General features: G+C 41.6%; 1 protein-coding gene across 3 annotated transcripts in view; it reads right to left on the bottom strand.

Annotated features, from left to right (window-relative positions):
• Positions 1–218: 218 nt before the first annotated feature.
• Positions 219–13,398, bottom strand: part of dbt (dihydrolipoamide branched chain transacylase E2) — a 78,739-nt gene continuing 65,559 nt past the window's right edge. For 2 of the 3 annotated variants that reach the window (XM_056277529.1, XM_056277531.1), the window contains one exon: positions 219–2,072. In XM_056277529.1, the coding sequence (XP_056133504.1) occupies positions 1,905–2,072 (168 nt within the window). In that variant the 3' untranslated portion in view covers positions 219–1,904. Of the gene's footprint in view, positions 2,073–7,840; positions 8,231–13,398 lie in introns of those variants that run through there. The other variant, XM_056277530.1, reaches the window with a different exon arrangement.

Genomic DNA, 13,398 nt, shown 5'->3' with positions numbered 1-13,398 from the left:
TGTAGAGAGAGCCTGACCAAACCGGAGGTAACACATGGATTCAAACCGCTGATCCCCATGTTGGTAGGCAACGGAATAGAAAGCTATACTACCCGGAATCCTGGAATAAGAAATTTTGATTTGACATAGCCATAACCAGTTCCCTTGATAAATGTCTTCATGCATGCTCAATAATCCAGGTAAGGAAATCACATGAAGCTGAACCAGTTCATCTGGACACAACGTTTATTGAGAGAGAAACGTTCCATCATCATCTGAGTGACCTCTTCAGTCTCACCTGACCACAGGTGTCCCCACCCTTATCGTCAATTCAGTGTCTCACCTGACTGCAGGTGTCCCCACCCTTATAAACAATACAATGGCATAACGACCCAAACCAATGATCAGTTTCATATGCAAATATGGGTGTGACCATTAACTAGAGTTTCAATGGCCATGTGTACTCTTCACAGAGGATTGAGGAACAGTCGCAATCACAGCATTGTAAGATGGTGACAGATGTACTCTTGGACCCCCCCCCCCCCCGGTTCAGGGACGGTCGTTCCCTCTTCACATAGATGGCCTCTTTGACTCCCCATTCAAACCAGCGTTAATCTTACAATGCAGTGATTGTCCTTCCAGCGAAGAATCACAGTACCAACTTTAGCAGAAGGACACATCCGATCATTTATCCTTTAAGAAACTCAATTTACTGGCGATGGACTCCCCTAGCAGTAGCACATGTGATCTTTAGTCTTTAATATTGTTTTAACAGCACTGACTTGTTTATTCATGTTAACTGGGCTCAACCTCAATGTGTGTGTGCAGCTGCTGGTTCGGTCAGGACTCTTGAAAATGAGACTCCTTGTCTCAATGGGGCCTTCCTGATTAAATGAAGGTTAAATAAAGGATGAAATAAAATTCATGTCTTGACGGTTTCCAATAACTCATGAAGGATAACTGTTAGGGAGGTTGAAACACTGGCATGTGTAGAAAAGTCAAGCTCTCTCTGCAGACAGCTCTTTTAACACACAACTCAAATAAGAGTGCAGTTGTCCTTTGTTTGAAATATTTATTACTCCCACTACGACATCATCCTAATGTAGAAGCAGCTTCACTAACACACAACGTGGCTATGTCCAGGCCACCTATCATCTTCTGGAGAGGATTACAAGTTGTAGACGCCATATTAAAAACAACCAATGTGAAGTATAGATGTCCTGTGTCAACAGAATCCCATGCTGGGATCAGGACCACTGTTTTGGGTTTTGGACTGAAGAGACCACAACAGGGCTTTTATACTATTGGAAGGCCGAGCACATTCACATAAATGGCTTCAGACAACCATCATAAGAACCATAATTATCCTTTATTTAGTGTCTACAGAGATACTTGGACTTTAAAGTATTAGTTACTGACTGGACTTGTCAGGGCCACTACACAACACATTGCTTCTTTAATCCATGGTTTTATTGTTTTAGCAGAGCATTGTGTGTGTGGGGGTTGGGGGTGAGCTGTTTTGAAAATAATCCTACTCACTCTTGGATTTGATCATTCCAAGTTATCCTGAAGCATAAAGAAGATTCTTAAATCTTCAGTCTCAGTAAGGCTGAATAGTCCTTTTTCAAATGACACATAGTAAAGCACTAACTAACAGATCATCCATCCCACTGTGTAGATATGTTCTACTGTGTTAGGTTCCTCTCATCAGCAACACTGCTAATCAGACACAATGGGTTTCAGAAAGGCAACAAGAAAAGGAAAGCAACTCTGGGTGACATTCAGAAAAAGAAAAAATAAACAACATCAAGGCGGGTGACTTATAGTCTGGTGTCCCCACAAGTCCAGGGTGTAACCATGTGAGTTAGAGTAACCAGGTGTAACCAGGTGAGTGAAGTGTTTTGTCTACCATCCTTATGAGAAGATCATTTTAAATCCAAGACCATGCTGGAAGGGTTCTCCAGGTATTCCCGCCACAGGTTTGAGAACCGACACATGGTGGCTCCATCAATGATCCTGTGATCTGCTGACCAGCTGACATTCATGATGTGAGCTTTAACCAGCTCATCCCTCGAATCAAACCTTGGCAGGACCTGTAAAGAACAGACGGACACCATAGGAATACATTAAGTGAGAAGAATAATGGTAGAAAACCACTTGCAGTAATTTCTATGAGGACAGAAAGTATACTTCAATTCATTCCAACTCCCTATATTCCATCCTGACCTCTGACACCTAGAATCGTGACTGTAAACCCAATAAACAGTTCTTGTCAGAACTGGATTAATGCCCCATCTCAAATGTCATGTAGTGTATTTATTTAGACCAGGGATTTTCAAAGTGTGAGGCACACCTCGGTTGGGGGCGGGGGGGTAGGTCATAGTGTTTCTAAGGAGAGACATAGAAATTCCTTTTTCGGAAAGAAAAACTTGTTTCCCAGATCAAGTGAGACCTGAGCACACAATTTCCAATGAAGTTAGAAGAAAAAAAGCTGTAAAAATACCTGTGCATTCTGTAACAAGAAACAAGTTTGACAATTTTTCTTACTTTTGAATGTTGAACTTCCCATCATTGTCTAACAACGTTGACTAGAAAAAGCTGCTTTGGCCATTATGGAGATCTGTGTGGGGATTTTGTGTAACATATTTAAACAAATGGTTTTATGCTTTTGAATGAGATGTGATGCTTTTATAGATACCATATCAGAGGGCATCTGGATAGCACAGTGGTCTATACTGTTACCTAATAACATTGGTTCTCCGGTTTGAATCCCCGTGTTACCTCTGGCTTGGTCGGGTGTCTCTACAGACAGGCCATGTCTGCGGGAGGGACGCTGGATGTGGGTATGTGTCCTGGTCACTACACTAGCACCTCCTCTGGTCAATTGGGATGACTGTAGAGGGGGGAGGGGGAACAGTTTGATCCTCCCACGTGCTACGTCCCGCTGGCGAAACCCCTCATTGTCAGGTGAAAAGAAGCGGCTGGTGACTCCACATGTATGGGAGGAGACACGTGGTAGTCTGCAGCTCTCCTCGGATCAGCAGAGGGGGTGGAGCAGCAACTGGGATGTCTCAGAAGAGTGGGGTAATTGGCCAAGTACAATTGGGGAGAAAAAGGAGGGAAAATCCCCCCCCCCAAAAAAGACACCAAGTTAAAAAAAAAGGGTAATGGAGATGTTTGTTAAATTTGAGGACAAGCAGCTGTATGAGTATTAGGCTACTATCTATAAATTCAAAAAATAAAGCCTCCTCATCCTGCTCTAATCAGGCATGCCATATTACAGCGTCAAAACGTTAGCCTTTAAAAACAGTTTTACTTGATATCTTGTTTAGGTAGTAGGTCTTCAAATGGAGAGATGTCTGAAACCAGCAGTGCTAGTGCCTGAGCCTGCTGTAGCAATGAGAAATAAACCGAGGTGTACAAAATTCTATGAAGCCTACATCAACTTGGGATTTACATGTACAGTGCCTTGCAAAAGTATTCAACCCCCTTGACAGTCATCAGTAATTTCTGGATTATAAAAGATACTCACATCTGTTCCTGAACAATATTATTTTTGTGAACCCATAAGCTCTACCAGCATGTTCCCAAAGTCAAAATAATGTTTCGCTGACTTTCTATTAATAAATGAAAAACTAAAATATAGTGCTTGTATAAGTATTCAACCCCTTGTGCTCTGAAAGCTTCAAGTTTAAACATGACAAAATTATTCCTAAAACAAACAGGTTAACACACTTGGACATAATTAGTGTGCACCTATAAGATCTTAAAGGAACAGTCTTGTTTATGGGTATAAAAAGCACTCTGTGTTAAGTTTATTAGCCGGGCCTGAACTCCATCAGAACTTGAAGACAAAGGAGCAGAATACTGAAGTAAGAGACAAAGTGATTAAAATGCAGAAGGGACACAAAACAATATCCAAGTGTTTGGATGTCTCACGAAACACTGTTGGATCCATTGTCAAAAAGTGGAAGCTGTGTCACACCACGCAGACACTTTGTAGAACAGGCCGCCCCTCAAAGCTAAGTGTCCGAGCAAGATGTGGGCTGGTGAGGAAAGCCACAGATGATCCTGCAGTCACTTTGAAGGAGCTCCAGAGGTCAGTGGCTGAAACTGGACTAAATGTGCATGAGTCAACCATATCACAGCTCTCCATAAATCTGGCCTGTATGGGATGGTGGCAAGAAAGAAGCCGTTGCTCAAAACTATGCATATAAAAGCACGTTTGGCGTTTGCTACCAAGCATGAGAGAGACCCAGTTAGGACGCGGATATTACATCAATTTCTCTGATGTTAAAAATGGTGTACCTCTGGGCTCAGGTCTTGGCCCTCTACTTGTCTCTCTTTATATTTTACCTCTTGGCCAAATTATATGCAGTTATGGAATACATTTCCACTGCTATGATCTGTGATGGACTGGCGGCCTGTCCAGGGTGTCTCTCTGCCTGCCGCCCAATAACTGCTGGGATAGGCTCCAGCACCCCCGCGACCCTGAGAGCAGGATAAGCAGTTTGGATAATGAATGGATGGATGGATGGATGCTATGCTGATGATACTCAGCTGTATGTGCCTACGTATAAGGGCTCATGATCATACTCAAGTGACTAATTTAGAAGCCTGTTTGGCTGCTGTGAAAAATTGGACATCACTAAACTTTCTGCTTTTAAAATCAGATAAAACCAAGATGCTGGTCACTGGCCCTGCTAGACACAGACACCAATTTAATCAAGTAACAATAACAATCAACAACTCTGTGATTTCACAAAGTGTGGCAGCCAAAAATCTTGGGTGTTACGTTCGATCCCTGCTTTTCCTTTGATAAGCACATTAAGTCAAGTCAAGTAGGTTTTATTTGTCCCCAGTGGACAACATCCGCTTGTTATATAAATCAGGCAGGCTTTTCTTTTGGGTACCTGTGATACTGCTACAGACCTTGATCACCTTTGTTAGTGCATTCTTCTGTTTAAGATTGAGAGAGGCATACCAACCGAATAAAGAAAAAATAACCAACTCAATAAAAGATCTGTAGAACAAAGTCAACAGCAACCTGTCGACACTGAACTTAGCCAGCTGCCTCGGACAAAGAAGGCATTGCTGGCTTTTTCTGCCTAGCAAATTGGTATTACAATCAAAGTTCAGCTTGTTATCAATTATAGTGCCCAAGTACTTGTATGACTCAACAATTTCAACCTCATGACCATTAATCTTAGTGTTGACTGGGTTTGAGGGATTACGTCTAAAGTCAATACACACATCTTTGGTCTTAGTCACATTTAATTTCAAAAAGGCTTCCTGACACCATTTGGAGAAACAGTCTATGATAGGACCATCGGACATTTCATTCTCCTTCAGCAGGCTCACTATCACTGTGTCATCTGCAAATTTCACAATGTGATGATTTTTGAACCAACTGCAGCAGTCATTAGTGTACAGGATGTATAGACTAATCCGGAGAAGTACTGGAAGTTAACAAGTCGCCATTACTGTGGTGGTGCTTCCCTACAATATGTGCACATTTGAATGCAAGCTGTGATAAGAAGTGTACAATTTTCTACTTTTATCGTTTTAACATTATTCAACGTTACATTTGACAACAATGTCTTGGAAGTCGGGAAGAAGCTGTGCAGTTCTCGGCTGCTCCAACAGTATTGGCAAACTTTAAGTTTGGAAAAAGGCTGAATGCGAAATACACAAGCCTTTACTTCATGAAGATTGCCTCTGTCTGAGACCATACAGTTTACATAGATTCCTTGGCCATGCAGAGGACCAAGATATTCAACAGAAGTGGATTAAGAATACCATAGAAAGGTGCCCTGTGGTGTCCTCAAAACATTTTCTTGCCAAAGGCTCGGATGTTTGACCATACCGAGTGGCTGTGTTTTCAAAAAACTTGCAGTTCAGTTTTCTTTCCACCCAGTTGCTTGGGTCTGCTTTTTTTTTGGCACTTCAGATGACTCGCTACTGGTTATTCTAATTTTTCTCTAGTCTAGCCAAAATTGACAATTCTGGCCCTTTGTTTTTGTTTCTATTTTTTCTTTCATCTTTCCCACATTTGACATACCTTTCATAAAACTACATTGCAGAGTTTACATTTGTGTTCTGCACATTGTGCATGATCTTTGGGTAGTTCATTAATATTTGCATTCTTCTGTGGCTGTGCAGTCAACACATGATGTAAAATGGTTCCAGGTATCATGTAACTTTCATAGTTTTCCTATGTCCATGATCTGGCCCTTGAATGTTCTCAGCTGTGTCTGGCACCACATTTTTCCAGGTGGATTGGTTCCAGGCACACACTTTGTCAGTGCAGGCTGTGCCTGTGAAGCCTTGGGTCACAGCATCTTTGACTTTATAAAGTAGTCCTGCTGTATGACTGCAGCACTTCCCTCTGTTGGCCACACAGTCACAGTTCACACCTACAACTTTGCCATCCTTTCTCTGCAGAGTTAATTCAACATTATGATGGTTGTTAATGGACTGTGGGTATCGGTCAGGTCCTTTTAGAATGATGTGTTCATTATCTGGCAAAGTATGCAATATTTGGCCAACCCATCCGGAGCTAAGGTAATTTTGACACTCTATTAGAGACCTGTAGCTGGCATTTTGTTGCTCATCACAAGCCAGGTGATTAATGAAATAATCTTGAATACCTACAAAAAACACATTCGTATTTTTAAAACGTTTTACTAATATAACTAGTATGTGATTAAATGCAACCCTTGAATATTTACTAGCTATCTAGTACAGTCACATTAGCATATTAGCTAGCTACACAAATGTTAGTTTCTTCATCACTTGAAATGTGGCGGATGGTGAAGTGGTCATTTTTCTCTCTCTATCTGGCTATTGACATAACCGATGTCTAACTAATATGTACAATTTGAATAACGTTAAGATCGCCATCCATAAGGTACCTTCATCAGTAACTGGGGGCCACTGTCTTAACGTTGTCAATCCAACTACCCATGCTGCTATCACTGTTGTCGCTTAGCAGGCAGTAGCAAACACTGCTACTTGCCACTGCAGTAATGGCGGTGTCGCTAGATGGTGGAACACACAAATTGGTCAGCGGATTAGTCTATAGGAGAGGAGAGAGGACACAGCCCTGAGGGGAGCCGGTTGATGTGGAAGTCAAGCCAGAAAATTGTCAGTTCACTCTCACTCTCTGAGATCTGTTAGTGAGGAAGTCCAAGATCCATCAAACAATGTTTGTGTCCAAACCAAAACGTTCCACAAATTTCTGCGCTAGCAGGTGAGGCTGTGCGGTATTGATGGCTGACGAGAAGTCTTCGAACAATAGTCTGGCATGGTTCTTACTACCCTCTAAGTGACTGTGAATGAAGTTAAGCAGAGTTATGGTTGCATCCTGAACCCCACTGTTGGTTCAATATGCAAACTGTATGGGCTAAGATGCTCTGTCCTGTCCAGAAGTTCCTTTTTAATCAGTTTTTCAAATGACTTCATAACAAGAGAGGTTAAAGCTACAGGCCTTTCATCATTCAAGGTCTTAGGATGGCTCTTTTTTGCAATGGAAACTACTGTAGACTGTTTCCATAGATTGGGGGGGGGGCTTTTGATGACAGAGTGACATTAAAAATACAATTGAAAATAGGGCCTATTTGAACAGCACAGTGGGACAGCAGACAGCTACCAATGTTATCAGGGACAGGGCTTGTTCCAACTTTACAGTGTTTAAAAGTATTCACAACACTCTACATAAAATAAATCAAATATACCTAAAGCACCTGACCACAATTTGGAGTGCCAAGGCAAAGGCTCTGAAAACACATGTAAATGAGAGATTTCAGTTTTTGATTTTTAATAAATTTGCAAAATTTCTAAAAACATGTATTCACTTTGTCATTATGGGTTATTGAGTATAGATTGATGAGCAAAAATGGCAATTTTATTCATTTACGCGATGCAGATGGGGTAAGCAGGCAAGTTCACTGGTGAGGCTCCAACAGCTGGGATTTCAATCTGCACTCCCAGCGATTCACCTGGCAAATCGCCGCTCCATGCTGAACAAAATGGACAAGCTTCTTCTCCTGAACAGAATGAACAAGAACTTTGCACGTTCTGCTGTCCTGTGTTAAGTAAATACTGCAGCCCGAACTTGGAGTCATTGTTCATAAACTGCAAACCACTTTATTCACCGCGGGAGTTTTCGGCATGGTGGTCCAGTGATTAGTACTGTTGCCTCACAGCAAGAAGGTCCTGGGTTCGAACCCCAGGCCGTCCCAGGTCCTTTCTGTAAAGACATGCATGTTAGGGTTAATACTCCTGCCTGTGCCCCTGAGCAAGGCAATGGAAAGGAGAACTGGAGTTGGCCCCCAGGAGCCGCAGCTGCCCGCTGCTCCTATATAATAGGCAAGGCTCAGCGTTTTCGGTTTTTATTTTCAAAGCCATTCAGCATGCCGAATTTCGCCACAAGAGGACACTGTTACACAACCTCACATGAACAGGAACAACTTTTGGATCCGTGGAAACATAAAATCCGGGTGAAAATCAGTTTAAACCGATCTGCTCCTTTTAAAAAATCTGGGTATTTTTCGGTGAAAATCGGTAAAAACCGAAAACGCTGAGCCTTGATAATAGGATGGTTACATGCCGAGAACAAATTTCGCTGTAACTGTACAATGACAAAGTAAAGTGGCTTTCTTTTCTTCATCATGGTCGGTGTTTACATCCCACCCAAGGCAAGCGTGAATGGTACACTGCAACCCTGGCCGACGGGATTACCGGCTTGGAACAAAAACATACGGAGACGTCTGGTTTGGCGAATGGCGGAGTAGGCAGCAAGTCGGAAAAGCTCTGTCACCATTCGACATTTATTTGATATCTGCTGTATTATTTACCCCATGTAAACATTGGAGAACCTGCTTCTAAGACTGGCTTTTGACTTGACGTCCTTTATATCAAGTTCAACATGGGCAAAACAACAACAGACAAAGACAAAAAAGCAGAACGTGAGGGGAATGGTAATCAACATGCCGGGTTAGCTTCTGAGCTAACTAACAACAAACCCAGGTATGACGATGGCCACAACACAGCGGTAACTTTGGCTGATATACAGAAACTACTCTCGGGCACGGAGGAGCGAATTATCACAAACATGGCAGCACAAATTTCATCCATCCATGCTACTATGGCCAGAGATGGACAGACAATTCAGACCATTGAAAAGTCAATGAATGACCCCAGAGGAGAATAACTGCACTAGAATCTACAACTGGTCATCTTGTGAGGGAGAATGAAAAACTGAAACTGAAGATTGACGACCTCGAGAACAGGTCCAGGAGGTGCAGTATTCATATCACGGGCATACCAGAGAGAGCTGAAGGCACCCAACCCACTTGTTTCATTGAATCCTGTCTCAGAGAAATATTTGGTGCCGATGCTTTCTCCCGCCCTATAACCATAGACAGGGTGCATAGGGTAGCCATCCAGAGGAGACAGGACGGCGCACCTCGTCCCTTCATAGCCTGTATACACCACTTCCAGATGAAGCCCAAAATAATGCAGCTTGCACGTGAGAAAGGCCCTCTGTTTTACAGGTGCGCGGAGATCCACATCTATCCAGATTATAGTGCTGACATAGCCAGAAAGAGAGCCGTCTTCACTCCTGTCAAGACCGAACTGAGAAAAGCGGGGCTCCACTTTAGCCTCCTTCTTCCTGCTAAGCTCCGTGTGATAGCAGATGGTACCAGGCATGAGTTCAACACTGCGGCTGAAGCAGCTGCCTTTCTGGTGAGCCGACGATCGACAACATAATACCCCTCAATAACCATAACCAGGGAAAATATTCCTTGGTTGTCACATTTTCCAAGATTGGGTTGGTTGGACTGTCCGGTGAGTGAATAAAATTGCTGGCTAGCTAAGTTGACCAGCACTTGAAAACTGAAGGATATCTCCCATATGCTGTTAGTCTATGTGTGCGTTGTGAGCAGTTTATCATGGGGTGTGTGTTTGCATAACGCTGTTCAGTTGTTCAGTGATTGCTAACTCTACGCCTCTAATGCTAAGTCATTAGCTCTAATGGTTAACCACATGCTATCAGTACTAGCCGAATACACAATAGCCTTTTATTTGGTTCAATGCTCAGTTGATGAACTCGGTCTGACTAGTAAAGTCATGTTAAGTGTGTGCCTTGACTGTTGTGCATAGCCATGGAGCACAAGTTTTTTTTCAATTTATTTTTTTGTATTTTTCTAACACCTCGCTATGTCATGACGTGAAACTGACCAGGTAGAAAAGAAACGGACGTAACGTTAGGTCTTCTTTTTTGGATTGGGCAGACCGAAGGCTGCAGTGATGTGTTGCTGCCCTCTGTTGTTTGTTGCACGTATTCGGAGGTTGCGTCAAACACTTTGTAGAGTGCCTTCTTTGCCAATGTCCACAACTTTATTGCTCAGAACCTTTTTTTTTTCTTTCTTTTTTTAATAGAAAACTAGCGGTCTAACTGAATGTTTTAGGGCTCTTACTTTGACTTCGACAGAACCAACAGTTCCCGATTATAGGTTTAAATGTCTAATTTTCATTTTATTTAAATTTTTTCTTTTTCTTTCTTTCTTGTTGAGATACAGAAGTGTTGATAGAGACAGTGGTTGGAAATTCGTTTTCACTATATCATGGCTTAGATACAAAAGTAGCGGGATACCAAGTTTTAATTAATTTTTCTTTGTTCTTCTCAATTTTCCATAAAGACAGCTTGAAGTGCAGGATTTAAGCACAAAGTGAATAGCAGTAAAAGGGAAAGGGTCGACAGGTTTACAGGTACATGGGATTTGAGTATTCCCCCCCTTTTTTTTCTTCTTTTTTTTGTTTCTCCCCCCTTCTCTTTGCTTTCTTATTACCTTCTTTTCCCCATTCACGTGCTCTGTCAAACAGGACATCACCTTTGGGCTACCAAATGTGGTTTGCTTCTCCCTTTTTTATTTCTTTTCTTAGACTGTCATGGTAGGTCAATCCAATAAGGCAACTGATAACCCTACTAAATTCATATCCTGGAATGTGAAAGGGGTCAATAACCCAGTGAAAAGACAAAAAGTTATGTCTCATTTGCAGCAGTTGACGGTAGATGTAGCATTTTTACAAGATACTCATCTTTGTAAGGCCAGTATTTCTGGTCTTCATCGAAATTGGTTTTGTCAAGTATACCACTCCAAATTTAATGCAAAAGCCAGAGGGGCAGCCATATTAATAAACAAAAATATTTCTTTTCATTCCAAACAGGTAATTAGTGATCCAAACGAACGATATATTATTGTTGTTGGGCAACTCTTTGCCAGTCCTGTTATTTTAGTGAACTTATATGCCCCTAACTGCGATGACAGTAATTGTTTTGAGAAATTATTTTTGACAACACCTAAGCTCGATAGTGGATTTCTCATAGTGGGAGGTGATTTCAATCTTGTACTAGATGTAACTTTAGATAGGTCATCAAACACTCCCCAGAATCTCTCTAGGTCAGGTGGAGCTGTGAGTGACTTCATGAATCAATGTGGTTTTTCAGATATTTGGAGGTTTAAGTTTCCCCACACCAGAGCTTATTCCTTTTTCTTCTAACGTGCACCATACCTATACCCACATAGACTATTTCCTACTTGCCTAAGGTTAAAACTTTCTCATATAATAGTATTATTATATCTGATCATAGCGCCATCATATTTGATTTGGTTCTTCCAAATTGTCCTGCCCCAAATAGAATCTGGAGACTTAACCTTCTTCTATTATTGGACGACACATTTGTGGACTTCATTTCAGCCCAAATACAAAATTTCCTAGAGACAAACACTTCCCCAGAGATCTCACAAGCCACACTACTGGAGACTCTTAAAGTGCACATCCGAGGGCAAATCATAGCTTATTCTTCTACAATAATAATAAAAAAAAAACCCTCAAAATTAAATGAGATTTCTCAACAAATCCTGAATATTGACTCAAGATATGCTCAATCCCCGACCCCAGATCTATATAAGGAACGTTTGAAACTGCAAACTGAATTTAATATTTTATCCACTGATGAGGCAACACGTCTCATTTTGAAATCCAGACACAACGTCAAGCTATGTTTATAGAGGCACTCTCCTCAGACATTCTTCCTATGACTTTGAGACAGGCCTCTATATCTCTGCTGGCAAAGAAAGATACAGATCCATCATTATGTGCATCATTTCGTCCTATTTCTTTGCTAAATGTAGATTTTAAGGTACTGTCCAAGGTCTTAGCTAAGCGCCTGGAGAGTGTGATTCCAAATATCGTTTCACCAGATCAAGCAGGATTTATTCAAGGCTGGCACTCTTACTCATCTAAGAAAACTATTTAATGTTGTCCACTCGGACCGGTCAAAATGCCCAGAATTCATGATTTCACTTGATGCTGAGAAGGCCTTTGACCGGGTCGAGTGGAAATGTCTATTTTTCACCCTCCAAAAATTTGGCTTTAAAGACGAATACATTGCCTGGATCAAATTGTTTTATTCCTCTCCCCTTGCAACCGTAATCTCTAATAACACAGTCTGATTACTTTCGCCTTGGAAGGGGGACAAGATAAGGGTGCCCACTCTCCCCCCTATTGTTTGCATTAGCAATTGAGCCCCTTGCAATAGCACTGCGACACTGTAAGGACTTTAAAGGCATGCACCGAGGTGGGCTAGAGTTTAAAGTTTCTCTCTATGCTGATGATCTGCTTCTGTATGTCTCTGATCCAGCTTTATCACTCCCCTGCATTCTAGACATCCTGAATCAATTTGGAAAAATCTCAGGGTATAAGACAAATTTGCAAAAAAGTGAACTCTTCCCTTGAAACACTGAAGCAGATGCACTTCCTCCTAGCTTTTTCCCCTTTAAAAAGGTCCAAGATGATTTTAAACACTTGGGAATTGAGGTCACTCACTCCTTTCCAGCTACTTTTACAAAAAAGTTCACTGCTCTTTTTAATATGTATAAACAGGATATGAATCGCTGGTCCTCTTTACCATTATCATTAATGGGGTGCATTAACCTAATTAAAATGATAGTATTACCAAAGTTTTTATATCTCTTCCAAAACATCCCCATCCTAATTAAAAAATCCTTTTTTAAAACCCTTGATAAAAGTATCATCTCGTTCATATGGGGGAATAAGTCTAGCCGAAACAGCAAAACCCATCTCCAAAGACCAAAGCGCTCAGGAGGCCTGGCTTTGCCTAATTTCCTTTTTTATTATTGGGCATACAATATTCAGAAAATAATTCACTGGTTTGAAGACAAACCAATTGCAAGAAAGGCAGACTGGGTACGATTAGAGTTCTCATCATGCCAACACCATTTGGGCTCAGTGGTTGGTGCAGCCTTGCCCCTTCTTAGCAATAACCTGAGTTCAAATATAATAGTCAATCACTAAATAAGAATATGGGCTCAGTTTAGAAGGCATTTT

Source organism: Lampris incognitus, chromosome 3 (assembly GCF_029633865.1).
Source record: "Lampris incognitus isolate fLamInc1 chromosome 3, fLamInc1.hap2, whole genome shotgun sequence".
NCBI lineage: Eukaryota > Metazoa > Chordata > Actinopteri > Lampriformes > Lampridae > Lampris > Lampris incognitus.
The sequence above is the reverse complement of the archived record's forward strand: the minus strand, read 5'-3'. Positions and strand labels throughout refer to the sequence as shown.